Consider the following 27,944-nt stretch of genomic DNA (forward strand, 5'->3'; position numbering starts at 1 on the left):
AATAAGGCATCATGTATGGTCAATAAAGATTTATTATAAATAGTAACGGCAATTGAATCCTATTATATCATGTATTACCCTACACTACCTTTTCAGTACGTCAGGTAGTTCCAAGGGGTCTGTTAAAAATACTTTATTGTTTAAGAAAAAGGCGACATGTCAAATATTCACTTGTGCAGTGCCACATACATTATGTGGGTATCTGGTGTTCCTACCAACCCGCGAACTGAAATAAGAAAACCCAGTCAGTTTCTTTGTTCGATGCCTCGGTCAGAAAACATGGTCTCAATTCAACAAGCCATTCAGATTTGGTTCCTCTTCCTATGTCACATGCCAGCTCATGTTTAAACTTATTCTCTCAAGCTAATCCGAGCAGACTGGGCTTTTTCAGGAGGGTTTAAAGAGACGGGTGCTAAAAACAGAGCGCTTCAGACAGAAGGGGAAGGGTAGGTATATTCAGCCAGTATGAAAAGAATTATGTTTATGAGCATTAAAGCATGTAAACATGTTTAAGTACAACCCCAAAATACAAGTATGTCCTATAACGGAATATGCACCATGAGAGCTTAATATAAATATAAGGTTAAAACGTATTTGGTACAACAAGACCAGGCCATAAGGTTAAGTAATGGTGACAATGATGCATAAACCTTCAAATTTGAAATGAACAAAATTTCCAATACCGATGCAGTGAACCTGAGGCTTTTGGGGCTCCAGGTTAGTTGTTGGTAATTCAGCCTTGTAGCTAAAGTGCATTTGGTATCCAAGTTCATACCCGTTTCGTGGATCCATTTAAATCCCTCTTCGTCAGACCCTCACCTGGGATCAACGCGCCTCGGGACACAAGGAGTAGTTGCCCGTGACAACACAGCTCCAAGGATTGAATCCCCACCTCCACAATGAGACATCTGAAACTGTAAAAACCTTGGAAATTAAAGTTCAATAGACAGAGCATACAAGACTTCAAATGCATACCCCAAAGAAACAGTCTTTACAAGGCCTCCGCATGACATTGACATCCATATTTAATTGTTGATTGATGTGTCATCGCTCACAGGGTTGTCATGAAGTGATTTATGGCAAGGAAACAGCAAGATGTCAAAAATAAATCTAGTTACTCATCAGAAGAGGACAAAAACAACTAAAGTAAACTCATTTAAACGTGTTCACACTGAGAAGGAACACGATGCATGTTTAAAGGTGTTACACAACGAAGAACACAAGTTAAACTGTGCTCATTATTCAGAATCCAAAAAGAAAACTCTGCTGGGATCTCTAGTTACACCGCACGTGAATATGAGAAACGATATATCCCTTAGATAGATTAATTTTTCTAATCAGCCAATGAGGGCTTAATAAACATTTTACTTTTTCAGTATGGGGAAGATGAACCCATGATCCCAGCATAGAGCCATCTCACAGATTATAATCACATTTCTAATTTTGACCCTGGTGTGACATTTCCATTTAGCGATGCTCATCTACCACCAATAAAAACAGCAAGAGCAAATTATACCAGAGTAACAAGCGTAATTCAGTCCAGTTAGTCAGCCAATCTCATTCTAACAAGTGCTAAATCAATTAGAAATGCATTACAATCCAATTCTTCACTAAACTAGACATGAGTAATCTGCTTGATTACAAAATTACAAAACAGGTTTGAGAATTGAATAATCAGGCGTCTTCGCTTGAGGTGAGGCTTGATCAATCTTGATAGTTTTCTTGTTTCAAAAAGAAGTTTAGGGGATGTCATATGTAAATAACTCTCTAGACTGGACTCCCAGAGGAAACTAGTGCTAAATTCACCCTTGCAGAAAAAGAAACCTTTTTCTTTCAGCGGTGACATCACACACTGAATACATTTCAGTTCAGATGACTAAAGAGTCCCCAGGTCCTATCAGACCCTTTCTGCTGGTGCTGTATGATTGACTGGGAGTTTGAGGCAGGAATGGGGTGACGCATCCTTTGACATTACCTACAATAACTGACTCGTGGCGTTATGTTTGCAACATCCAGGAAGACTTAGAGATGGCACGAAAATAGCTTAAAATAACCAAACAGTGACAGCAGCAAGATATAGAGAGGCGATCAAAGGCAAACTCTCAACACTATCTTCAAGCATGGCCGGCAAAATAAAATATATAAGTAAAACTTACCTTTCCTTACCTTTTTAAGACAGGTTTAATCCAGCTCTGCACACTACAGGCAACAGATGCGACGCTCAGAAACGAGATGTTATCGCAAGAAAAATGGGAAGGTGTAGCCTCACTGATGTTTTGCTTTAATACGACATGAAAGTCAGGTTAGCAGGGGAATCTGTTGCACATCTGAGCAAAACCCGAGGAGGTAGAGGGCATTGTGTGCTAGCCCTGGAATAAATCCCCGACACATATTGCAACTCCTAAAAATATAGTTTACTAGTGCAACTCCTAAAATACAATATACATGTTTTTGTTGGCTCTTAATAGAAACTGGTTGGGATCAGGTGCTGTGAGGGATAGTTGTGTCAGCTCCACAGACTTATACATCACTGTGATGGACTTCAATCATACAAATAACAAAGTGTGACAGAGAACACAGTATTCATTGTAAAACAGACTCAGTACCGATTACAAACATTTATTCCCAAAATTATCACACAAAAACTGAAGACACAAAACAGTTACAGGAATTGGAAATATGGACAACACCTTGTATCTACTTAAATAGACTGCAGTAGCTTTTCCCATTAGGTCTGCACCGTGCATGTGTATATGTGCTTATGTTTGCAATATGCGAGAGACGGAGTGAGAGAGCAAACTGTCTTATCAGGGATGTGCAGGTCCAGCCCAGCCGTTCTGTGTGCACTAAAGTGAAAAGAGTGCTAGCTACCGTACTGGTCTTCAGCTCAAAGCAGTCACCACCCCCACAGTACAGGAACAACTGGCTGACTTAAGACAGACACGGTGATGATTTCTTTTGTGGTTTACTGACCCACTCTCTTTTTACCCAAATAACAAAAAGAATGGAAATAAATCCTCGTCCACTATGTTCACCAAATAAAATGCATCAGGCCAGAAAATAAAGAAAAGGCAAACAGTCAAGGTAAGTACTTCGAGGATCACTTATTCACAAGGAAGTAAAACATAACCAAAATATAAACTAAACACAAAAAGCTTTGCAAGCTAATTTGTCATACATGTAGAGCTCTTTGTTGACTCTTTGAAACAAAGAAAAACCGTAGCAGAATCACAATACTTGGCATCAAGGATCCTACTCAGCAGCCAGTTTCCTTATGTTCATGATCAACCTCTTGCTGTATTCCATATGGTCGACGGGCTTCACATCCATCACTGTAGCCTTGATCCTGGACTCATCCTGTTAGATAAACAATAAGAAAACTCATTCATATGGTATTTATTCCAGGCCTGCAAATTCCAACACACTGCTTTTTTTATATATATATATATATATATATATATATATATATATATATATATATATATAGATATATATATATATATATATATATATATATATATATATATATATATATATATATATATATATATATATATATATATATATATATATATATATATATATATATATATATATATATATATATATATATATATATAAAAATAATAAAATAATAATAATAATAATGACACACACACATGCATCTTCCATTCCCCTGTGACAAAGTGGGTTGATGTGACAGGTTTGGACTGGATTTATGAATTGTGTTGGCATTCAGATAAAGGTTTCACAAAAAGAGGCAGCTTTTAAAGTCATAACCACCTCCACAGCTGTCTAGACAGGGGAAGGTCATTTCTACCAGGACTATTATTCTCTGCATTTAAAACAGAGGTTACACTCATTTCGTGTCCATTAATCCTCTGCAGCTGAAGTGGGTGAAATGTAAATCATTTTCCTTTGGACTGGTGCCAACATTCCTTCAGAATAGCCCGTTATGAATCTCTTTGCTCGTTTTGTATGATGCAAGAGAAATATTGGTATATTATATACAAAAATATAGAATGGAAATCTTCCTCATTTAAGTTTAACGTTAAAACAGAATTAACTTTCATGCTTCACCTCAATATAGATAAATGAACATGATACTAAAACTTTGGTAATATATTTTACAGAAGGAATTAGGGGTTGCGATATGCTTTGTGATACTGTTGATTCTCAAAAGCAATATACATTTTGAATTAATGTTTTACATGCAAAGATTTGTGGCAGACGAAGATTGCACAAAAAGCCTCGCTATGATGTAGGATGTTACAGGAACTAGGGATGTCACAAGAACTGATTCTTTGGTACCACGTTTATAAGAAATTCTGAAAGCGTGACAGTACCGCAGGTTTCCCTGATGATGCTTCATTGTGAACAACAAATCTGTGTTGTGATCGGCAGGAGAGCTACCTAACGTTAGCAGCCAGTAGGCAGCACAGTCTCGCTTGGCTAAATAACGGAGCGAACAGCAAATGTTAACTGAACAAAGTTCCATTGAGTTTTATTATAATGCGTTCAAGCTCTATTCAGTAAAAATGTAGTATAGTCGAATGTAAATTATAACATCATCATGATGATGCATTATGAAACTTTGAGAAGGTTGGAGGTTTTCACAGCAATTTAAAATAGATATTAGAAAATGTGACCCGTTTAACTTCCTTTAAATACATAATAAAATTGTGGAATTTCACTGGTATTTGCATCGACTACAACATTTCTTGTATCGTGATCTCTAAAAGGATCTGTGATAAATGCAGATCCCACTGTACTGATTGCATTCCTACTTAGATTTTATGTTTATGGTGGTGTATCCTGTATACTGTGACAATTTTCCAAAAATGTGATTTAAATAGTCCCAATATATGGCCTTGCTTACAGTATCACAACATTTCACAATATATTGAATCGTAACATGTATCACGATATGTATGGTATCACTAAATTCTTGCCAATTAAAGCCCCAGGAATACGTGTGGATCCAAATGGACTGAGGATTACAGAAATATCTTCAGAACAGTAGATAAAAAGGTTTTATCATGGAGCTACACTAATCAGCAGTAAACAAACATGGATATAAACATTGTATGATTTAGAATATGAAAACGTAAAAACTTGTGAATGTAAGAACATGCATTCATACAATGTGTTTTGGTGGGTAACACTGAATACAAACAGAAACTTTGTTTACAAGGAAACGCTAGAGGGCACCTTTAAGTGTTGTTAAAGGTCACTGGGGACTTAACTTTCAGGAAAAGAGATCCTTAGCTCTGTGACTAGAATGTAATCATCAAGGCAGAAGTCTCAACTGTAATATCTTTAAGGGTGAAGCCCTCCTAAATACCTGCACCCCCATCTGGCCAGCCACTGCTCTTTGATTTTGTTTAGTTCAACCAAAGTATAATCCATCAGACCTACAGATGTGCACAGCTCTCTGCTAAAAACGAGTTACCTGTACATTTGATCATTGCACACACCGCTACATCAGAGGTTCTTACACAACCCCAGAAAACTAGTCACGTGCAATTGATCTTGAAAACAAGTAGTACAGAGGACAACCAGTGTTGGAACCATTACACAACTCTCTACGCCGGGGTTTCTCTACCACAGGGCTGAGGCCCATGAGCGCCCTCTAGTAATCCCCCCGGCATTGCGTACACAGGTTTACGTAGCAATGGAATTCCTTTCAATAACCAACTGAATTAATGTTAATCGCTGACCATGATTATGTTGCATACTTTTCTTAAAGATATTACAAGGAACTTTTAACTGGTTATAACGCAGTCTTAACGATATACTGATGACTCTGTATGACCTACAGCGGGGCCTCTGGCGGCTACCGGCCTGCCGTGGTCAGACAAGGATGCGGCTTTGCTGCCTCCACGGACCTGCAGTCGGAGAACTTTGCTTTCGCTGCGCCAACCCCCGACACCACACTGCTGGAGGAACAGGCTGTATTGCTGCTACCAGCAGAGCAGCGAGGCCCTGCTCCAGGCCAGAGGAGAACCTGCTGCTCCCGGGTGTGAAGCTCTTTACCTCCCGCAGAGCTCCTAATGCTACGCAGAAAAACACTGTGCGGCTTACTTTTTGAAAGGATTTATTTTATTTAGAATATTTATCTAATATTAACATGAGAATTAGGTGTTTAAACCATATACATTACCAACACAATTATTAAAATAATAATTAGTTCTATGAAATATTGGTATATTATATACAAAAATATAGAATGGAAATCTTCCTCATTTAAGTTTAACGTAGAACAGAATTAACTTTCATGCTTCATCTCAATATAGATAAATGAACATGACACTAAAACTTTGGTAATATATTTTACAGAAGGAATTAGGGGTTGCGATATGCTTTGTGATACTGTCGATTCTCAAAAGCAATATACATTTTGAATTAATGTTTTACATGCAAAGATTTGTGGCAGACGAAGATTGCACAAAAAGCCTCGCTATGATGTAGGATGTTACAGGAACTAGGGATGTCACAAGAACTGATTCTTCGGTACCAAGTTTATAACAAATTCTGAAAATGTGACAGTACAAAAACAAATTGTATAGGCAAATTTAAATTACATCATCATGATGCGTTCAAATGCAATCTTGTAACATGTCGTTTTTGGCGAGAAACTTGTTGAAAGGGGAAGTTTTCACATCAATTTAAAATAGATATTAGAAAATGTGACCCGTTTAACTTCCTTTAAATACTTTTTTTTTTTTAAGCGGTATGCCAACGGTAAAGTAAAAGCAGTGTATGTTGAAGTACATGGGATGTTAAATGTTTTGTTTTTGATCATGGTATCAAATTGGGTAACAAAAATCGAATTGAAAATAATAATTAGTTCTATAAAATCCATCTTCAAACAATGTCCTCAATGGACCATTTTCACAGCAGACATGTTTGTTTATATTGTATTTATTTAATTTGATGGTTCCTGCCTGTATAACAGGGAGCGGCTTTGCTGTAGTTTAATACACTTAGAATATATTATTAGATAAGATTTGAAAACTAATAATCTATTCTATTTGTTTTTCTTTTTTTAATGGGCCACGTCTGAATTAGAAAAGGCTGAGAATCCCTGCTCTGCACTCACACCTAACCCTGCACTGTTGGCTTGAGACAATGTTACAGACTCCCTCATTGACGGTCACATCTTGTAAAACAGATGGGATTTAAAAAGGGCAAAATGAGACAACTCTGATTTGAAACTGGAGCCTAGAGTTGTCAAGACTTTGCCAGTGCTGCATTGAAAAGCCTTTAAAGTTGAATGTCAGCGTTTTCATCAGTGTCATCCTTTTGAGACACTTAAATCAGTTAAAATGTCTAGACACAGCCAACAGGGACAATGAGACCTTAATAACAGCAGCTCATAGCTGCAAGCAGACATTCCTGATGTCAGTCACGTTAAAGATTTAAGATTTAAGATTTAAAGAGTAATAAGTGGGAATATTTAAAAGATTGATTTGATGGTAACAATACATTCATAGTAATAAAGTCGTTCATCCACTGAGATTTTAAGAGTAACAACCTACACACATAATATCAAAAATAAATATAATGAACGCCAAACAGAACTTTGATATTGATTAGTGTGAATATAATGACATTATGCATCAGACACACATAAACCAACTGCACGAGTTGTTTTGATAAATACACCAATTAATTAGTGTTTTGATTTAATAGCAAGAAAACTATTATGTGCCACAGCTTTTGGTTCTCACCCTATATTTATCCATTAAAAGACTTTATGCTCATTTATTTGAGAATGTTGACGCCAGAATGACATTAATTAAACTGGAATGTAGCTTTGATCCATAATGGGACACTCCGCTCCTTCAACAGTGTTTGTTTTTGCTTATTAAGAACGTCGTGCTTATTTCAGTTTTTCGTTCGATGTGATGTTGCAGGACCAATGACAGAGTATCACAAGAGTATCATATCACATTAATTTGATTTCGATACTAAAAAGGTCCAATAAAACGTGATCGTTATTTATAACTAGAGCCGTTCCTGTTCAAAACGTGTCTGCTCATAACGGGCATAACTTGGCCTCCGGCTAACCTCGAAGCGATGCTGGAGTATTTCATTAGTGTCAATTAATCGATAAAATATTATTATGACCAACTGATCAATTTCAGCTTTAATATTGGATATGTATGCATACAGGGCATAAACTCTGAGGTATAATTTCACAACATTAGGTACAGCCAAGCGACCTCTAAATGCGCTGACAGTCTGCTCGTGTTTTAATGTCACTATAAGGGATAATTTAATCATACTCCTCATGCGACTGTTGCATGTCCTTGATTGAATTACAAATGAAGAGCATGGGGCTACCAGGTGAGCGATCATGGCTGAGTCCAAGGTTGGAATCCGACCCGCGCCCCCCCCCTCCCCTGTCCATCTGTCCTGATTATCCAATAAATGAGGAGCATACTTTCCTTAACAGTTCTGATAAACCTTGTTACAGAGTTTCTCTTAAAACCTAAGTCTCACTGTGATGCAACAGGATGGATGGGTGTCATTAAGTTGCTTTGTTAAACATCACACATTCAACATTGTAACATGACAAAATGCGAGAGCACGGCACAATGGCTGGCTTGTAGCATTGAAAAGGAGAAAGAAACTGAAAGAGGGGTTGCAGGTGTCTCTGTCGAAGGAGTCTGGCGGCAGCAGCCAATACATGCTTGTAGCAGTGCCATTGGCAGTTAGGATGCCGAGATGAATGTGACAGACACAGTGGCCTCTTCTGTGGGTTGAAGGCGGATGCAGCCTCTGGCTCAGTTCCAGACTTCCTGCTCAGTCCCAGCACAATCAATTCTTTTATTCCCTCAAAAACAAACCTCTATCTGTGTGGCCTATAGGAAATAGTGACCACGACTAATCTGTGCATCTTTTTTTTCCTCCTACCGGTATAATAAACGAGCATATTTTCTATTTTGTTACAGAAATATGGTTCGTGTACAAAGCATGCTCAGATGGCAACAAACCCGAAGGCATTTTAAAAGCCTGCTTTACTTACGTTATACGTTTCTAGCTTCACTCTGCTGCGGAAGACAAAAGTGTGGAAGTTGGCTTGTTGGAAGATCTCGTCAAAGGCAGCTTCGTTCTGAAAATAGAGAAACATTTGATTAGCTCAACTTCAACAGGTACACATTCATCAAATGTTATGTTCAGCACAGTTTCAAGTGTAAAATAAAGTAAGTGTGTGATAACTGAACACTGAAAAGGATCTCCTGTGAGTTTCTGAGTAATTGTGCCTGGAAGAAACAAAGCACAGAAATGTGTCAATGCAGACGTGTGAGTGCGTGTGCATGTTTGGCAGTAATAAAGCCTGAGGTTTAGCTTGTGCCTTCGCCCTTTCAGGAGAAGAGTGTTATATTGAAGAAGGGGAGTCTCACAGAGTCCTTGAGCTGCCCGAGGTAAGCTGCATTCTGGCCCAGGATGGACTCTGCACTCTCCTGGAAGCAAGTCACCCACTGGTTGTCCGCGTAATCCGCAATGTTGGCCTTTTGGTTTATATAGAAAACAAAAAGGCGAGAGTAAATAGGAAGAAAAGTTAGATGCATATACACAAGTATGGAATAAGGATCTTATGCTTTAATGTATTTGTTGTTTTGTTTTGGATGTTTAACTATGCCATGTTAACTTAACACATTTCTCTGCTCTTAAGAAATCAATCCATCTTCTAATTAGCTTATATTCTGCTGGCAATCCTGGAAACAAGCAGATGTTTTCATGGAGCTCTTGAGATACATACAGTGGAAGGAAATTCACAGCTTATGCTACAGCTTGTGAAGAACAACAATATGTCGAGTGGTACAAACCAAAAGCCGCTTATTTCAGATGCCTGGCTGCAATTGCTCTATTGCTGACTAAGGGAGTTTTTGTATTTAATGTTATTTGTTCCATTTCTTTTTTTCAAATAGTTTGTGAACAAGCTGAGAAAGAGCTCTCTGCATTTTCTACACAATGACTAACCGCACAGTATGGAAAGCTGCAGCAATTAACCCCGACAAAGCTCTGATTTATACACGAGTAAAATCTGATATTAGTCCTCATTACGCTGGTCACAGGAAGAGCAAAGTTGGATTTAAATGTATCTAAATGTAACTGCAAAGGGAAATGTAGAACCAGAGGGAGTGGGCCATAAGGGGAGAGAGGGGCGGGGAGACAGAAAAAGGACAGTAAGTCAGAAAGACAATGAGAAGGATGATACGTATAGCCTCAGCAGAGGCATCTGCTCAAGACTAAGCAGGAAGAACAGGCCTTTAAGATATGTTCATTAGCATATGCTCGTGTGTGAGTGCATGTGTGGCACAGCTGAAAAAACAGTCAGACGTTTTAGGGGAGCCGGTGCTGAGTCACTTACAGAAAGGATGAGGCGGTACTTGAAGTTGGGGAACTCTTTGTCACACTTCTCACAGCGGAACATGCCGTTGTGTTGGTCTACCACTTTTTTGTTGCAGTCTTGGCTAGGACAAGCCTGGTAAAGGCAGTTTTCCTTGCGCAGGTACACAATGGTAGCAATGCAGGTGTAGTAGTCTGCCTAAAAAAGGGAACATAAACAAACAAATATTGATATAAACAAAGGTTCAGTGCAGAATTATGTCACTGGAACGTGCTTCTTACTAGATGTCTCTCACGACCTTTGTGTTTGGCAAATATGTTGACTGTTAAAAACTATGAATAAAACAGCATGAAATTAAAACTACATACATACATATACACACACACACACACACACACACACACACACACACACACACGCTCCCAATCAGAATCCAAATGGCTCCGACACAAATGCAAACTAGTTCGGTAGCTGTGTTCGTGGGGAACCGGAAAACTTTTGAAAGCACCGAACATTAAAAGCCTTCAGGAAACATTCTGAGTCGGCATGGAAGACACCCAACCAAGTGACATGATGAAATTCACATTGGATAGAAATAGATAAATACAAGAAGCTGGATGTGCTGTAATGAAGGGGTGAAAGGTTTCAACACGTGTGCAGATGAGTCACATTACCTCCCCTCCTCAGAATGAGTTTCCTCATGAAAGGTAGGCCCTGATGTAAATGACATGATAGCAGTTGCACCCCAACAGCTAATTGTTTTGGACAGAGAGGAGAATTGTCCCCCGCTCGCTTTGATAGAGGCTGAAGTTGCCTGTTCAGGGTCAGGAAGCAGAGCAATAGGCCTAATAGCTTGGTGCAAGTACATCAAGCAATCATTTAAGCCACTATGTAAATGCAATTATGTTGACTGTGAAGAAGCACTGATGGCCACATTCTTCTGTAATCAGAGGTTCTCCAAAAAAGGAAAAACTGGTGTATTTTGACAAAATAGAAAACATCATTAAAATGTCAGTGATGTGGTAGAGAACAGCTTTTTCAGATTGTTTATACGGTCAAGAGAAGTTGCTGAGTGATACAGAGCTTTAACAAACCTCTTACTAGTGTTTTAAACATTTGCTAAAGAAATAAAGAACAACATATTCAACAACAGGAAGTACAATGAAAATCAATTCTTTCCTCCCTTCTCAAAAAGCACTGACCATAGTTTGTGAAAAGAATACAACTCCAATTAACTTGGATAATTGATATTCCCTCTCATTTTGGATAAATAAAAACCCCTAAAAATGTGGTAAATGATAGCAACAAAATAAAAAATCATCCTATTCAAAGATCGCCGCTGGCTATGCTTTTTTAATCACGGTTTTGATTGACCAAAAAACAACCCAGACATCAACCTCTGATGCTTTTCCAAAAGAGGTGCAATTAATCAAGTAAATACTCTTCAATCAGAGTGTGACTGACCAGGGCTGCCTCAGGGGGAAGGTGACAGAATAACTTGTTTCTAGCGACTGTCATAGGCCTTTACAAATGCAGTGTCAAGCCAACAAGAGGAGGGTGACCACTAACTGTCAGTGAGGGCACGGGAGCAATTTGGAAACTTGAGATTGGGACACAAAGACTTTGTGACAGGCACAATTAATTGCAACAGACTTTGGTTAGGAGGGTCTTGAGAGGCCTGACCCCCATGCGCCTGTGTACGGGATGTCTCAGAGGGGTTGAGGACAGCCTTGGCTCAGCTCCTTCTTGTCAGTAGCGGGCCTCGTCACACGCCATTTTAAGGTGGAGCAAGAGCCTCCATAGCCCAGGGTCAAAAGCTTTCCTCCTGAACAGCAGGAAGCTAATGCCACGAGAAGCACGGCACCTGACATGGGGCTAATTGTTACAGTCTGGATTCGGGGATTTGGAATTTAAGAGAAAACAATAGATGGAGCTGCTTACGCTGCATTATAGGCCTTCAGATGACAGAATATCTTAAGTAGCTACACTAAAAGAGGCATAGTGACAAACAATAAGCTTCTTACTCTCTGGGACTGAGAATCCTGCAGTTGTGACCATATAACATCATTTTGATGGCACCACAAGTAGGATGGGCAGCAGACAAAAACAGTTTCACCACTGCATAGAAATCCTGAAAATACTCCAGTCACCAAAATTAAGACTTCCAGATAACTGCTGCTCCAGTTTAATCCATGCATTTCTTTATTTTCTAAGGAATTATGGGCCCTCAAGTCTTCTTTGCGCTTCCAAATAGACAATAGAGTAAAGTTGTTCCCTTTGTGTCTCTTGGCGCCCGATCATAATCGCATAATTGCATCCAATAATTGTCTTATAGTCTTAATGGGATATTTTCATCATACTGTGATGATTACTAATGTGAAAAGCATGTTAAATTATGTTAAATTACACAACTTAAGATCTCAGCACGGGTCACATTTATCCACTCTAGACAATTTATACACTTCTGTGAGCACCATTTCCCTCAACATTATAATTGAAAAAAGGAGGGAAATTAAGGAACGTATATTTCTTTACTTATCTGAGGGCAGTCATTTCATTACAGAGGACAAAAACTAGAGCCCATGTAATCTCAGTAATCAATACTACAGATAAATGTGACTTTCACCCTGAACATACAGCGAGTGCGAGAGGACACCCACAACACAGAGGGATTAATGAGCAGAAGATCAGGATCCCATTTTTAAAGCACACATACCTGGTGGTGCAGTGATTTCACGAGTCAATGATTATTATGAAGATTCATCACGCTGACTCTCAGGACATTTGGAAGGCAGAACTACGAGTGACAAGGTTGCATGCGATGTGTACCTTGGGTTTTTACTAACAAATGCAGCTCGACTGTGAGCACTTTCATATTAGTTGTTTGGGATTCAACGCCAGTCTTTTAGTTTGTCCTTGAATATCTTCAAAGAATCATCCTTGAATAACAATACGACCGAGGTTTCCATATCTGGAATGTTTGAGTGCATCAAGGCAAAGCGGCTCGTGTGTATACCTTGTCTCCATGCCCCAGGTGCTCCGTCTTCACGTCGGCCAGAGTCTTCCAGTTGGTGTTTCCTCCCCCACCGCCTTTCATCTCCGTCAGAGACTGTCCATCCATGGCATGACCCTCCTTGTCATACCTGTGTGAAAGAGAACAGACACCGGTCACTTGCGATTTGTCTCCAGTCACAGTCAACCAAGTATATTTGTAGAACTGCAACACATGAATATATTCTTTATACATTAATCTGATTATTTCCTGGATTAATTGTTGGGTCCATTAAATGTTGGAGAAGAGTTTTATATATATATATATATATATATATATATATATATATATATATATGCTGTTCACGTGGCAGACTGCAGGCTGTCCATTTAACAGTGAGCTTTAAAAATATTCTTGTTGCAGGCAGAGCATCCATTTGTGTTTGTCAAAGCAAGGATGGCTCAGCTGAGAGCAAGGCAGGCTGAGAGGCTTGTGAAATGAATCAACAGCAGAGGGACAGATGAGCTGGCCAGGGTCAGTGCAGTTACAGTGATATCAGAAACCCATTTTCACCCAATGTTTCCTGGTAATTCAGGAAAGACAATAGGAAGAAGAAGGGGGAAAGCAGAGTACTAGGAGAAGAAAGATGGGTGGATGTTAAATGCATTTTGGGGGGGGGGGGGGGGGGAGAAACAGTTTCAAATGGTCACAGAGATCAATAGACCTTACTAATCTGTTGGCCACAAGGCAGAGTACAGCACAATGGGGAGGTCGGGTTGTAAATACAGCGAGAGCATGCCTTGCTCCTGGAGCCATGACTAATTGAAAATATCCCCATTAACGGTTCATACTGTGGCCAGAGCAACGCACAGGCTGCCAATTCCCCACAACTTTTGATAAATGTGAGCAATTCTTTATGGTGGCACCAGATTCCTCACTAGTGGACCTGCACTGCACTGCTTTGCTTTAATTGTTCCTGCGCCCAGTTGGGAAGAAGTAAAAAAGATATTCTGACAAATCAAATCGGACAATACGGAGATACCGTTATCCTTCATGGCTCAACATGTCTCCTGAGACAGATGTTCTACAGGAGGAGAAAGAAATATTAAAAATGCATTACACTTAAAAAAAAAAAAAGACTTGTAAGACTTCAGTGTTTCATGGCTGCTCTGGACATCTGATTCGACAGGCAGCACAAAAGGACTGTAAAACACTCATCAAGATACCACAGTGACAGCATCCATTTTTAAAACTGCTGCCATTTTTATCATAGCGACAGCGATGAGCACAGGAAACAGAAATGGCAAGGTAGACAGCGATCGTAATGAAGGAGACAATAAGAGGACAAATTAGACCTGGCAGAAAAATGTTCACCAGTCAAGCAAGCGGTTCCCAGATTAGAGCAGCATGGCCTCAGTGAGACAAACTATCTGCAAGATCACTGAGATAGATGACAGGAGGGTGGCAGGCATGCACGTGCATGGCATAGACATGTCAAGTGTCAGTGAGTCAATGAACAAGTACAAGATAGGAGAAGAGACGTGTCAGAGACATGAGGGAGTGATGGGAAAGTCTAAGTAAGCAGTGTTCTCTGCTCCAGGCTTAGACTCGAATGCCTGGGCAAATGGCAAACACGCTACAAACACGATTACCCATGTTGTGTGTGACAATGAAGTCGTCTGAAATGAGGTCATATATTGAATACCAGTAATTCAAATGAAACCACAGAAGTAGATTAATTCAACGCAAGATGTGGATGAATGTACGTTTGCTTTTTGTAATTCTCATGTTGGCAGAATGACAGCAATGCGTTTCTTTCCTCCTCATAATGGACGGATCACGCAGGCTGCAATTGTTATACCATTTGTGTAAGAACACTGTAGAATAAAAAGAGGGAGAATACAGCAATCTAACGTTTACATGTCATTCCCACCGAGGACAGTTCTGCATGCATCAGTAGACTCAACACTGTCACAATAGCTCGGCAGAATAAGTAAATCATGGAAGAACAGAACAGTAAGTTATTGCTATGCCACAGTATTTTTCTGGTCCAACAGGATTGAGTGCAGCTCAGGCAAACTGAACGCCCTGCTAGAAAAAGCAATAAATCTTATTCTGCTTCATTTGTTTTTTTTTAAAGAAAAGAGAGAAATGATTGATTAGTTATTAAAATAGTTGCTGGTTAAATTTCTTTCGATGGCTTAGTGCTAAATGACAGCTCTGTATGCGAACACACAGATCCGGTAGAGCATCTGGAGTTGAGAGCCCTGGTTTTAAGGACACTTTGACAGTAGTGACTGAAAATGAACACGATGTCAGATGTTTCAAAGTTGGATTGAAACATGCAATAAATCAGTTACTAATTCAATTCAGATAATAACACTACTAATTCAGACAGTAATTCTGACACTTTTGTTTTTATATCAATACAGAAAAGGGAAACATTTGGGTAAAAGTAGCAGTCAATTAAATACTGAGGCATCATGTTCACTAGATTACGGTGTTATACACATGACATAATTACTGCTACAACTATATAGCTGCACATGTAGAAATACTGGAGTCATGATTAGGAGGACAGGAGAAATGTCAGCTTCGACTTGTGTGACTAAATGAGTCTGTGGTGAATGTCTGAGGTTGACAGCATCAAGCAATGAGACTAGACATGACAAAGTGTGGTTAACAGAAGAGTCACAGTATAGGAAAAGGCAGCATGACCATCTCTAAATGTGCTGTTGCCATCTAATGGACAACTGCATGTTTACAGTGAGCTGGATGAAAGAGAGACTGTGAAGTCGGATTTTTACACTGATACTTTTCACAAAGAGGAACCTAGTGTAGGTTTAATGTTAAATTGGCAACATGCGTCAATAAATCTCAAAAAGAGGATGAGGGCCTACTGCACATGCAGGCTAACAACGCCAGATTAACCCAAGATCAAGACAATTAGTGCAGCATTCTTATTTATAAGCACATTGGCAAAGCTCTTTTGATTTTGAGTCAACAGCCCGCCAAGGATAGGCTATTCATTTGAGGAAGTCCCAAAGGTCTGCACCAAAACACAATCAAATTAAGACGCCTCTGCATGAGTAAAACAATGATTTTCAGCAGCCGTGGCTCTACAGTAAAAGGCATATCTTTGTTCGACTGAGGGAGAAAAAGCTTTGGGTTCTTCTGAGAAAGTTTAAAATTTAATCAAAAAGATTCATTAAAGGGTTTAATTGATTTGCTCCCTCGTCGTCTTTTACATAGCACACATCTTGGCTTACAGATCATTAATGGACACACTTTGTGGACAGCTACTATCCTGAGAGGCGGACTTATCACCAGCACAACAAAAACACACATTACGTGTGGCTGGCAGGTCGTTCAGTGAAAACACACACCAACTACTTATTTGTCATCACTAGATTATCTAGTGATTTTAAGGCTGCATCTAAGAGATCGTCTCTAAATAACAAAGGGAGGCTATTCTCTCCATCTTCTTCACAGCATGAGGCTGGCTGGACTCAGCTCTCAGACATGCTGCATAATGATCTAGTCTTCACCATGCTTCTCAATTGGATCGAGAGTAATAAGTCAGGTCTGGCCTCCTTCCATCTGTGACTTCTAAACTGTTCATTAGTGGATTCCTGCATTGTCCAAAGAGGATCCACATGGGCCAACTCGGCAGTGGATAAAGCAACAGAAGAATTTAAGGATCATTATTACTGGCTGTCCAAGTGAGACGTGACTGACGAAAAAGCTTCTTTCAATAAACAAAAGAGCACAGGAAGTACTAAAAGCCCATGCTCCAGTAGGGATGTGGAAATGTGATTCAGGACTTAATAGTGTTCAGGTAGCAGTTCAAAGTAGTTGTCATTCTGAGAAATTAAATTTAAAAATATATTCAAAGATGCCAGAGGCTGGTGGTATAACAATCACCAAGAAATTACTACAAGCCAAAGCATCTGATTAAAGAGGGCCCATTTGAGCATATTTTGGGATTTGCCTCCGTCTCACCTGCAAAGTAAGAGTCACATTTCACTCCTCTGATTATGCAGATCAGGTCTTTTGATTATGTATAAATACTCACAGCCTCATTTGTTGAGGCAGAAAGAGAGACTGCACTGGACTCTTAATTTTGAACTGTTTACCGTCTTTTATTTCTCACTGCAGAGTAGACGCTGGTGTTGGGAGGTGAATAAATGAAACTCTTGATGGAATCGATTAGATCTCCACTCACAAATACAGACATTTACCATTTGCTTTCATGCCAGAGAGGAGAGCCAGACCCCGTCTGTTTAAAGTAGGCTCTATAAGGACAGATCAATCAGTGTGCCACAGCGTTGGAGCGAGGTTAAGTATCAACCCCCACCACGGACCATGAGAGCACTGCCTCATCTGTCAGTCATATGCCAACCTGTACCACTTTATACAACGCATCCCTATGCACCTCCACATCACATACGGACTGGGGAGATGTCCTTGTTTAAAAGCAGACAAACAACAAACACTTATGTTGCCCCTTGCTAAACACATGAATAATTATCATGTTGAGCATAATGGAGGCACAAATTTAGAAAATACGGAACCGGCATGTGAGCCCAAATAAAAGATGAAAGCTTGAGTCTTAAATGTTCCTCCATTCCACCGCAAGTTAAAACCAAAGGGAAATCTTCAAGGAATAGTCGCACGCCTTAATTGTGTTAGTGTACTATCCTAAAACTATTTAGCTGTTGTATAACAGATTAACAGATAACCACATTGATTTTAAAGACAAAGATATCTTCTCTAATTTCCACATAATCCAATGTGTTCAAGTGAAAACAAACATGGAAGTAGACGTGTACACACTACACACACAGATCAAGGCATAAGAAACGCTATAATCAACATCATCACACAGAAATTAGTCTGGATTTCATTTCAGCTGGAAAGGCGATTAGGAGTAGAAAAAAATACACATTTCCACAGATTAAGCATGATTTCCATTTATATGCAATGCTTCATTGAAGCAGCCCCCCCACATTGTGGCTAATGGGGGAAACTAATCTTGATAATGAGAATCAGAGCATGCACTTTTGCAACAATTTAAATCCTTTGAGTTCTTCAATTTCAACAGTAACTCTTGCATGCAAGAAGTTCTCTTACAGCGGGTGAAATAAATAATAAAAAGCCTTGGCTTTAATGTTAACAATATTTCATACCTGCTATGAAAGCTCTTTGTCATGGGTGTATAATTGATAGAACACATAAGCAATGTTCTGCACTGCATTACCTATGAAACCCAGGCTCACTTACCAGCCTCTGAGCTTGTATGCCTCCGGGATGTCGGGGTTGATCATCACAGTGCTGCTGAAGGATGCAGAGAGGGACCGTCCTCCAAAGTCTGAAAGCTTCGCCCCCTTAACGGCTACGATGGGCTGTCCAGAGCCTTCAAACTTCTCTGCCTACACAAAACAAAGAGATATCGACAAAGGACAAACACTTGGTAAAACTGTCTGAGTTACATGTTGGTACTTTGTACAAGATTAGGAATCGACAGAATAGAGCGGTGCGGTGAGGCTGTACTGTGAGGTGGCTGATGCCAACGTGCTGATGATTAGCAGGTCTAATGTTCACCATGTTCACCATCTCAGTTTAGCATGTTGAGATTTTCTATTTAGTATTACAGGTGTTTGGTCATAACAAAATAATTCGACAAACTGAAATATTGAGCTGAACGTCTGCAACTAATCTCATGCCAATCTATTCAAAAGTTGGATCTTTCACTGAACTAGAGGAAAAGTCTCGGGAGAGCCAACGTTTGTGATTAATTATCTGGGGACGAGGAATCTTACTGCATCAAATAGTAATTAAGTTATTTCAGTCTGAAGAGGTGGACAGACTGAGATACCAAAAGACAGACCAGCATTGCCATCTCTAGAGCCGCAGCTATGATCTTACACATTTCTTATAAGTTCAGTTTCAAAATGTCTGACAAGTAGTTGTAAAAAATATGTTTACTTGATTTTCCATTTCGTAGGTTTTCAGTGCTCTTTACTGTAATAACCTGAGGGCACCAACTGAGAGAAAAAAATATAACAGAGAAAGAAGGGCGGCAGTACAGCCTTCCGAGACAGGGGGGAAATATCTCCAACACTTGCTTTTTGGCATCTCCATTGTTCTTTATAAACTATACATCTTGTATACTTCAGCAAGTCCCCGTGGAAAAGGGGTATGTGTTGAACAAACAGGGAACACTGTGCTTCTTGTCGGAAGAGAAGAAATGGTGGCCAATTCTGCACAGTCCCTCTGAGCCACAGGTAAAAATCAACTGCAGGAGCACAGTTACTTCATCACCCTGTGACAGCGAACTCAGTTAACGATTTCAACCACATCCACCTCCATTTAACACGGCACACATTAATAAATGTCTTTAGGTTCTCAAACTGCTGAACAATGATCGGCAAACACGTTGAACAACCCTTCTAATGAGACACCTAGTCGAAGTAAAACAACTCAACGTTATGAGATTCACAAAGGTAGCATGTACTGTTCGTCTTTGTTTTCACCTCCTGAATGTGGGATCTAACTTCAGTTCAGCTTCAGTCATTTATAGTAAAAGGTTGTTCTCAGATGATGATTAACGTTTGGTAAGACAAGTGTTCTGAGGAGGAAGTCTAGCCATTACAATAAGCATGTCTATGCATTATAAAAGGTTGGTATTGATTTTTGCAAACCATTTTAAAAGCTCCAGAAACAACACTCCTACCGCATTACACATTTTACTGTCCGTCTAAATACTATACTCACGTCCTCTCCCCACAGCGTGACAGTCACCAGCTTCCCAGACATGTCCATTAGGTGGAGCGTCCTCTTGGACACTTCTCTGTTGGCCTTGGTGGTGAGGCGGGTCACTTCGTCCACACTCTTACACACGCCAATCACATCTGAAATGGAAGAATTGAAATCAGTGCATTAGCAGCAGACACAGGATCAATTTTTTCTATTCCCGACATGACTGATTCAGGTGACCCTATAGGTTTAATTTTCTTGACAGATTCTCCCAATTGTTCCCAAATATACATATCATAAATATTGATTGTGGTGTTTACGCCCACAGGTCACTCTAGGTCCCACAACTTCCGGCGCAAATTGGCTCGTGGGAAATAAGTGATTCATTCATTTCAAATAAGGTTTGAGGTCACTGGCCTGTGTGCCAGGCATCACATCCATAATGTAGGAGAATCCATAAAATATGCCTTAATTGTTTCCACCAATGCACTTCATCATACATACTTTGTTGACTAATGCAATCAAGCATGATATATGCAGAGCCATTTATTTGGAAAAGGTGCAAGAGTGGCATCACCAATATTACTCATCATGTATAAACCCCCAACGCCACTGAATAAAAGGATTTCAAATGTACGAGGCATAATGAACAACCCTTAACGTTTGATGCCAACTGGTAAGCGGGAGAGAAATTACTCTCACAGCAGTACAAGCCGCAGTCTTCATTAAAGGAATTACAAGCAGACTCCTTATTATAACTTCATTTTACCTGTGACAGCAGGTTCTCATTTTCTCATCGGTTCTGCCATAGGGCCCAAAGTCAATCTGCAGTACAGGCTATTACTGTCATCAGTATTATTAATACCACTTTTATCTCTCTGCTCGTACGCTGTAATTACTTCACAGAATATCCGGCTCTACGTTCTGCTACGAACTCTATCCTCTGCTTATGATTAGGTGCTCGGGAACACCTCAGTAGGAGCTATGCTCTGAGCTTTGGTTAGTTACTTGAGATTTTCGTAATACACCAGTGCTTAAGAGAATTATGATGCGTTTAGACCTCACAGAGCACAAGCCATCCATAAGAAGGAAAAATACTGCGCGCTTAAATCACCAGGAATCATAGAAGACACAAACATGAGCTACCTGCAGTTTGGTGCTCGGTACAGTCACTGACGGGCGAAAACTCTAACACTCGTCTCTGCACGGTGTTACACAGGTCTGCTCTCTCTGTTCATTAGTTTAGGGCACTAAATACATAAGACAACATCAAAACCAATGTTTCATAAAAATGGACGAAATGTGGCACCCTCAATCTACTACAACAATGCAGCATAGGAACAAACTGAGTCTCAAGCTCTGCCATGAAAGGGTTTACACGGCCTGATTCTGAGGAATAAACCTGGGACATGGTGCAGTAGGGTCTAATAGGGTTCTCAAAAGCAAAAATCCAAATCAGTCTCAAATAAAAATAGAGTTGTGGTCTAACTAGCTGCTTGTATACAACATGTTACACTGTGTCAGACTGTTTAGGAGGGAGGGCCAGTTAAGAGGGGAAAAAAGGGGCTCCAACTAAAAAGGAAAAATCCTCATTAAAAAAATACTTGTAGCCAGCAACAAATACAACAAGACAAATCTGCAATGTAGTTATTGCTTCACCATATACTTTAACCCGTTAGGACTGGAGGCTGGACTTATTTAACATCTTACATAGGCTTCCTTTAAATGTTTTATTCAGCTTTCTTCTTTGTTACAACATTGTTCTCAGAGGCTTTAAAAATGACACTGTCTCACTCTTTACGCATCTCGAAGCACCTATAATAATTACCACCAGCCAAAAAATGTGTGCTTAGAGGTCTGAACCTAAACAAAACTTGAACTGCCGGAGACTTCTTTTCTAAGAGACATCAGGTTTGAGCTGAACTCTGCTAAATTTCAGGGCTATGTATGGGGCTTTATGCTTTCTTTATCTTTGTATATGCAGTTGGAGCTGCAGGCTGTTCAGTATTTTTGTCTCAAAATGGAAACATGAGGAAAAACCTGATGTTGTCTTGGAATTTAATGATACAGGTTAAGTTCAGAATTGCCTGCGGAGATCATTTCTTGTGCTCCTTACCAACAATGGCGTCTTTCTCTCTGTTCTCCAGGTCTGCGATAGAGACAAAGTCACACTGCACCATGGGAACATCAGAGCTGTCTTCACAGGGGATGATGGTGGAGTCTCCATTGAGAGTCATCTCATAGTCGTTCTTCACTGATGTGTACTGCTTGTTGGCGATCTTCAGGGAGCCCTTGGAGATGTAGTAGACCTGGCCCACACAGATGAATGAACCACGTGTTATTTAGAGGTCTGGAGAGCATTGCACCTGACTGAATGGTGCAAACAAGATACGACTTCAGACAGTAGGGAGATCAACAAAGGCTGGCAGATGATCATAAGCTGCTTATTGTATGTGTGCAGTGTAGCCAGATGACTCATTCGTAGTCTCTGTGGTGTTAACTCACAAAGTACTGGCAGCTGTGGACAGAACAGTCTGCAGCCAAATCTGTCTTTAACAGCACAGTGAAAGACAGTTTTGACAGATAATTAGGACTAGTGATGGGTGTCAAAACCTGGTATTAAACAGGCCACGGGCTAAATTATTTAAGATCGTAGTATTGATAACCTCCTACATTAGGGGTTCTTTTAACGTTTTAATGTATTTATGTTCATGCTGCAGCATCTCCTTTGCTCTTTGTGTCTGGGCTGAGCTACTCCAACTACGCTGGTTTAGTGCAATAAAACCTCTGCAAGTAAAAATTCCCATACTTTATCAATACACTTGTTCAACAATCATTAACATGTTGAAAAGAGATTTTTCAATCAGTCACTCATCCACTGCTGCCATGTTTTACACAACCACAGCGCGTCTCACCTTTCCAACTTCAATAAGGCTGAAGAACTTGTCCACCTCTTGGTTGAAACCAGTCACTCGAATCTCTCCCTGTAATAAAATATAACATTTGGTTAATATATTAAAGTACAATTTCCAAATCATGATCTCTTGTTTACAAATTTACAACGCATAATCGCTAACAGTGGGACGACTACAACACTCACACTCTCATCCACCATCTCCGTGGAGAAGAGTTTGCCATCACCACGAGAGTTGCTCCATGTACGGATGCTGCTCTTGTTGGTTATACGGGCGCGGATGGTCCACCTACCGGACAGAAAAGTCATTCATATCAGTATTGTTTAGTGTTTTTAGAGCACCGCCTCATGGACAGAGAATGTAACCGTACATATACATGGATTTATTCATTAATACATGCAGTTAATTACCAACTCCACCTTTTAATAATCAGTGTAATGTGTTGCAGTCTGTTTGTCAATACACAGTAGAGCCTGGCCAATACTGTATTTGAGGCCAATACCTATATTGATATCCACCAGTTTAAAATAAATCTGACATATATCAGTCTCTTATTTTATTTTATTTTTTTACATAAACAAATTCTTATTTATATATTTGAAAGAATTGTGACCTAGAGCTGTTCTGAGCAGGACATTTGGATTTTGCAGGATGTATTAAAAAGGTGAAAAATAAAGTTGTAGTGCTCACTAGTGGACAAACTATGTCGACACCGACTTCAATCATAACTGTGGCCTTTCTGTTCTGCAATCTTACGATCAGCCAACATATACACCAATACATCTTCAATAAGGTCACACTGGCTGATATTATAGGAGACTTTACAGGTCTGGCTCGATACAAATAATGCAAAAGATATTTCCACTACTTATATAGTCGTTCATGACACTGTGCCTACCTTCCGTTATCTTTAATGTCTCGCTTTAACATGCAACACTTCACATTTTTGCTGGTGTTTAGTTAGTTTTTATTGCATTTATTTACACTATTTTATTTTGTAGTTTTTATTCTAAATGTATGCAGTGATGTGTTGTTGTTACTGTCCCAAACATGGCAAAAACACAACCTTTTGACCATTTCCCACTAAATTGGAAACGTACTCACTTGGACTGATAGGGGTTGAGGCTGGCGATGGGCACAACTTTAGAGCTACCCCCTGGAGTACTGGGCATAGCAGATGGAGTCTTTTTACCAAAGTCTTTATTGAAACCTCTGTTCACTGTTGGAGGAATAAAGAGAGAGAACTAAATGATCCATGACGAGCGGTGATAGAGAGGAGTCAAAAGAGAGGCACATTCATTATTCATCAGAGACGAATTACAAAAATCCAATTTCTTTGGATTGCAACTGCTTGATCACTGTAATTATCTCACTTTATGAGGGAAATTTCATCAAAGAAAAACCTAAGAAGTAAATTTACCACCGTGGGCTCCCGAGTCGAGCAGGAGGAGAGACTCCAACAGAAAACAAATATCTTGTCAAGTTAGTGGAGGTGTGTGATCCTGCATTTTGGTGTGAAAGATGATTCACAGAATCAGGGGAGAGTGTGAAATGCTATAACAAACTGTAGCTGCTTTTCCTCAAGAAAGCTGTGCTGCCTGACTTTGGGATTTTCCGTTTGAACAAGCGCTGCACATTTGATTTGCGTGCGTCTCACGCGGAGGATTAGAGTTCAAAGTGTCCACTTAAGTCCTCCCACTTTGCCAACCAGTGCACTTCTGGTAATTAAGCCCCCAGATCAACCAGCACACACAGAGAAATGAACAATGACTGTGCTGATGAGGAGGGTGCTTGCCATAACCTCAATTCCCACACAGCAGATTAGAGGGATGAATACCTGCTATGGCACACACTAGAAGACAGCAAAACCCCTCAGACAGCTGGATTGCACATCTCTCCTGGTCCAAGTTTTTTGCAATGCTGTGACCCTCTGCTTATCTTTGACATGAACAAATTTGAAAAATAAATCTGTTTGCTAGAATACACATTCCAGGTAGTCCGTGTTTGTTAGTGTATTTTACTGGGCATCCAAAAAGAGACAGACGCAATGATTTTTCAGGCACGGGTTGAGACAGCTACACTTCGACACAGACTCATAGTTGTTAAAGTTTATGATGCCAGGCATTCACATGTAAAAAGAGCTCTGGAGAATTACGAGTGTCAATGACACTGTGAAAAAACTAAAAATTAACGTTACTGTCAAAATGACTTGTGTCCTTTAAATCTGTCAGCCACCCAAATTATAGAAAGCAGCAGAGAAATGCTGCCAGCTGCTGGTTATTGTATGAACTATATATGTGCACAGTGTTCACCACAAAATACTAATTCTGAAATGTTCACCCATTTTAATTCATGTACGAGAGTTCAAATTAAAATGAGTACACACCTTCACTTTTATGTTGCTGCTGTAGCGGTTGGCGGTTTTCAGAGTTTGTCGCCGACTGCGGTGCTTTGTTTTGACCTGCAAGGAAGATTTGACATTAGTATTAGCCTGCAGTAAAACTATGACCAATTACATATACCTCATAATAATATTCACCCACCACTGCTCCAAGACAAACATTAATTATTCAGTAAGTAGCAGATATTCTTATGAAACCTGATTTGAAGGCTTACCCTCAGTGTAAGGAGTAGGGTCACCTATTCTTCCAGCAACATCTTCAGCAGGCTTGACGACCTCAATTTCCAAAATGATCACTACTCGTCTGTAATAAGAAATCATCGTAAACCGCAGAAAATAGCATTGTATCCATTTAGTTTTGGAAGATAATTACTAAATATGCTTATTACACAATTATACAGACATAAAAACTGCATACCTTTTATCCTTGAGTATATTGGTCACATGCCTCTTCAGAATGCAGACGCAGTTCGGGGCCAGTAAATTGTCCTCGACCATGAAGTTCAGCTGCGTCGAGAGCATAAAGGCTGCAAAGGTGTAGAAAAGTGAGCAAAGGAAATCAGACAGGCGGCCCAGGTTTATTCAACTAAGGGGAATAAGTGCTCCTAAAAACAACAAGTCTTCAACCTCATCCTACATTCAGTGTCTAATAAAACATTTTAATGCCAATTCACATTGTAATTAGATATAGCTATTAAGGAGAACAGAAAAATCTTAAAAATGTAATTAAATCTACACATCAGGCACAACAATTAATAATTTGCAAAAACGTGTTTTAAATATCACAATGTCTGTTATGGATCCAAATCTGCTCTTCTGTATTTAAGTGATAGCTGTGTTTGAGGAAATCTGTACTTCAACATGTATAAAAAAAAAATACAAACTCACAGGACAGAGTGTGCACTCCATCACTCATCATCACACGATAGCGAGCTGGACCGTTTCCTCCATCAATTTTGCGAATGTTCTGAAAAGTGATATACAAGTGAAAATGTTCAATATAGAATACAGAACGAGACGATTAGACAAACATTATATTTGGAAAGACAGATCAAATTATTTCTGATCAAACTCCATCATGATTATGAATTACGCGGGCGACACCACAATTATAGGACTGATCTCAAAAAAGAAAAAAAAGGTAGAGAATTCAGTCAACTGGCACAGAGAAAATGCCGCGGTCCTGAACAGAAAAAAAGACTACAGAAATGATCATCGACTTCAGAACAACACAATCAATAAAAGCACCTATCCTCATGAGCCAAACAATTACAATAACAAACTCCTTCAAGTTACTTTGTACACACATCAGCAATAACCTCAAATGGGACCACAACTCCAAAGAGCAAATGCAAAAAGCCCAAGAGACACTTCATTTCCTGAGAGTCAGGCAGGGTCAATTTTACACAGCCATAACCCAGAGCATCCTGTCAATATCAATTACTGTTTGTTATGGAAACACATACGCACATAAGAAAATGGATAGCAGAGCATCATATCATAGGCCGAGACTGCTATATAAACACACACATTGCACGCATCACACGTGCAATCAAGATCACAATGACCCTCTCCATTATTAGCGGTGTGGCATCCATCCTCAAAGCACTGACACTAACATTGTAGAGTGTTCAATTATGAGTAGTGTGTCATGGTCTGAAATTACGTTTCAGAAACTTTTCCATCCCGAGGATCCAGCTTTGGTTTTCAGAATGCTTCTTAAATCTGATTCCAACAGAAGCCAATGTTGATCAAATGTAGGGGGAGACTCGGGGAATTTGCGCGTGGCGCATTGTAAGATTGTGTGATCCTAGTTGTTTTGTTACTCACCACCAACTGAAGGACTGCGTCGTTGCCACCGGTGCTGTTTGATAGAGCCTGGGGACACAAATAGATAATTAACGCCAATTGACTTAAGCTAAATAATGTGTTGTCAAGTTCGTTATTTGACAATGTTTCATATGAAAACTTTTTTTAAGATAACGTTATTATCTAACGTTTGAGTTACATTTCTACAGTGTCTGGCAACATAAAGCTGACTTCTATTTGTTTTCAGCTAAGAACGCTATTAGCATTACTAATGTTACTTTAAGCTAACCACCGCTGGTTAAATTACATGAAGTAGACACAAATGACTGCTGGCTAGCTAATCCAGCTGAACAAAGACTGCACTTAAAACTGCACAAAAGCATCGCTAACATCGTCAGTTTTTACGTTTTAAACAATATATTTCGTGTTTTAGCGTATTAGTTATACACTAAAATATTAACCTTACCTCTATCGCACCCTCTGAGAGCTTCGTCATGTCTGCGAGGATGTAATTTGGCTACAAAAAGACAAATTAGCTAAATTTTAAATTAAATTTTCGCTAGACAGCCAACTCTATTCTTCCACTACTGACAGTAATTTACTGAATTGTGTCGGTGGCGCCAACAGCTTGTACAAACGCGCGAATGTGCTGCTGCAGTTTCCGTTTCCGTTCACAGATCTGACTTCAGTTTGTGGTCTGACAGC

At 39.6% G+C, this 27,944-nt stretch overlaps 1 protein-coding gene across 1 annotated transcript; it reads right to left on the reverse strand.

The window, feature by feature from the left end:
* Window positions 1-2,603: 2,603 nt before the first annotated feature.
* On the reverse strand, window positions 2,604-27,936 carry rpa1 (replication protein A1). Its single transcript, XM_029447262.1, has 17 exons — window positions 27,706-27,936; window positions 27,261-27,308; window positions 26,319-26,397; window positions 25,849-25,957; window positions 25,646-25,734; window positions 25,416-25,490; window positions 24,134-24,248; window positions 23,215-23,317; window positions 23,030-23,098; window positions 22,231-22,423; window positions 20,133-20,269; window positions 18,639-18,787; window positions 13,380-13,506; window positions 10,385-10,561; window positions 9,414-9,521; window positions 9,035-9,121; window positions 2,604-3,357 (listed from the first exon to the last, which is right to left on the reverse strand). The coding sequence occupies exons 1-17, from the start codon at window positions 27,733-27,735 to the stop codon at window positions 3,253-3,255; spliced, it is 1,800 nt and encodes a 599-aa protein (XP_029303122.1). The 5' UTR covers window positions 27,736-27,936; the 3' UTR covers window positions 2,604-3,252.
* Between the last annotated feature and the right edge of the window lie 8 nt (window positions 27,937-27,944).

Source organism: Cottoperca gobio, chromosome 13, assembly GCF_900634415.1.
Source record: "Cottoperca gobio chromosome 13, fCotGob3.1, whole genome shotgun sequence".
NCBI lineage: Eukaryota > Metazoa > Chordata > Actinopteri > Perciformes > Bovichtidae > Cottoperca > Cottoperca gobio.

Coding starts and splice junctions, on each gene's coding strand:
- rpa1 (XM_029447262.1), bottom strand. CDS start 27,735: ATGACGAAGCTCTCAGAGGGTGCGATAGAG. Junction 20,270..22,230: donor AGAGAAAGACGCCATTGTTG/GTAAGGAGCACA, acceptor CTTCCATTTCAG/ATGTGATTGGCGTGTGTAAG. Junction 9,522..10,384: donor AGTACCGCCTCATCCTTTCT/GTAAGTGACTCA, acceptor ATAAACCAAAAG/GCCAACATTGCGGATTACGC.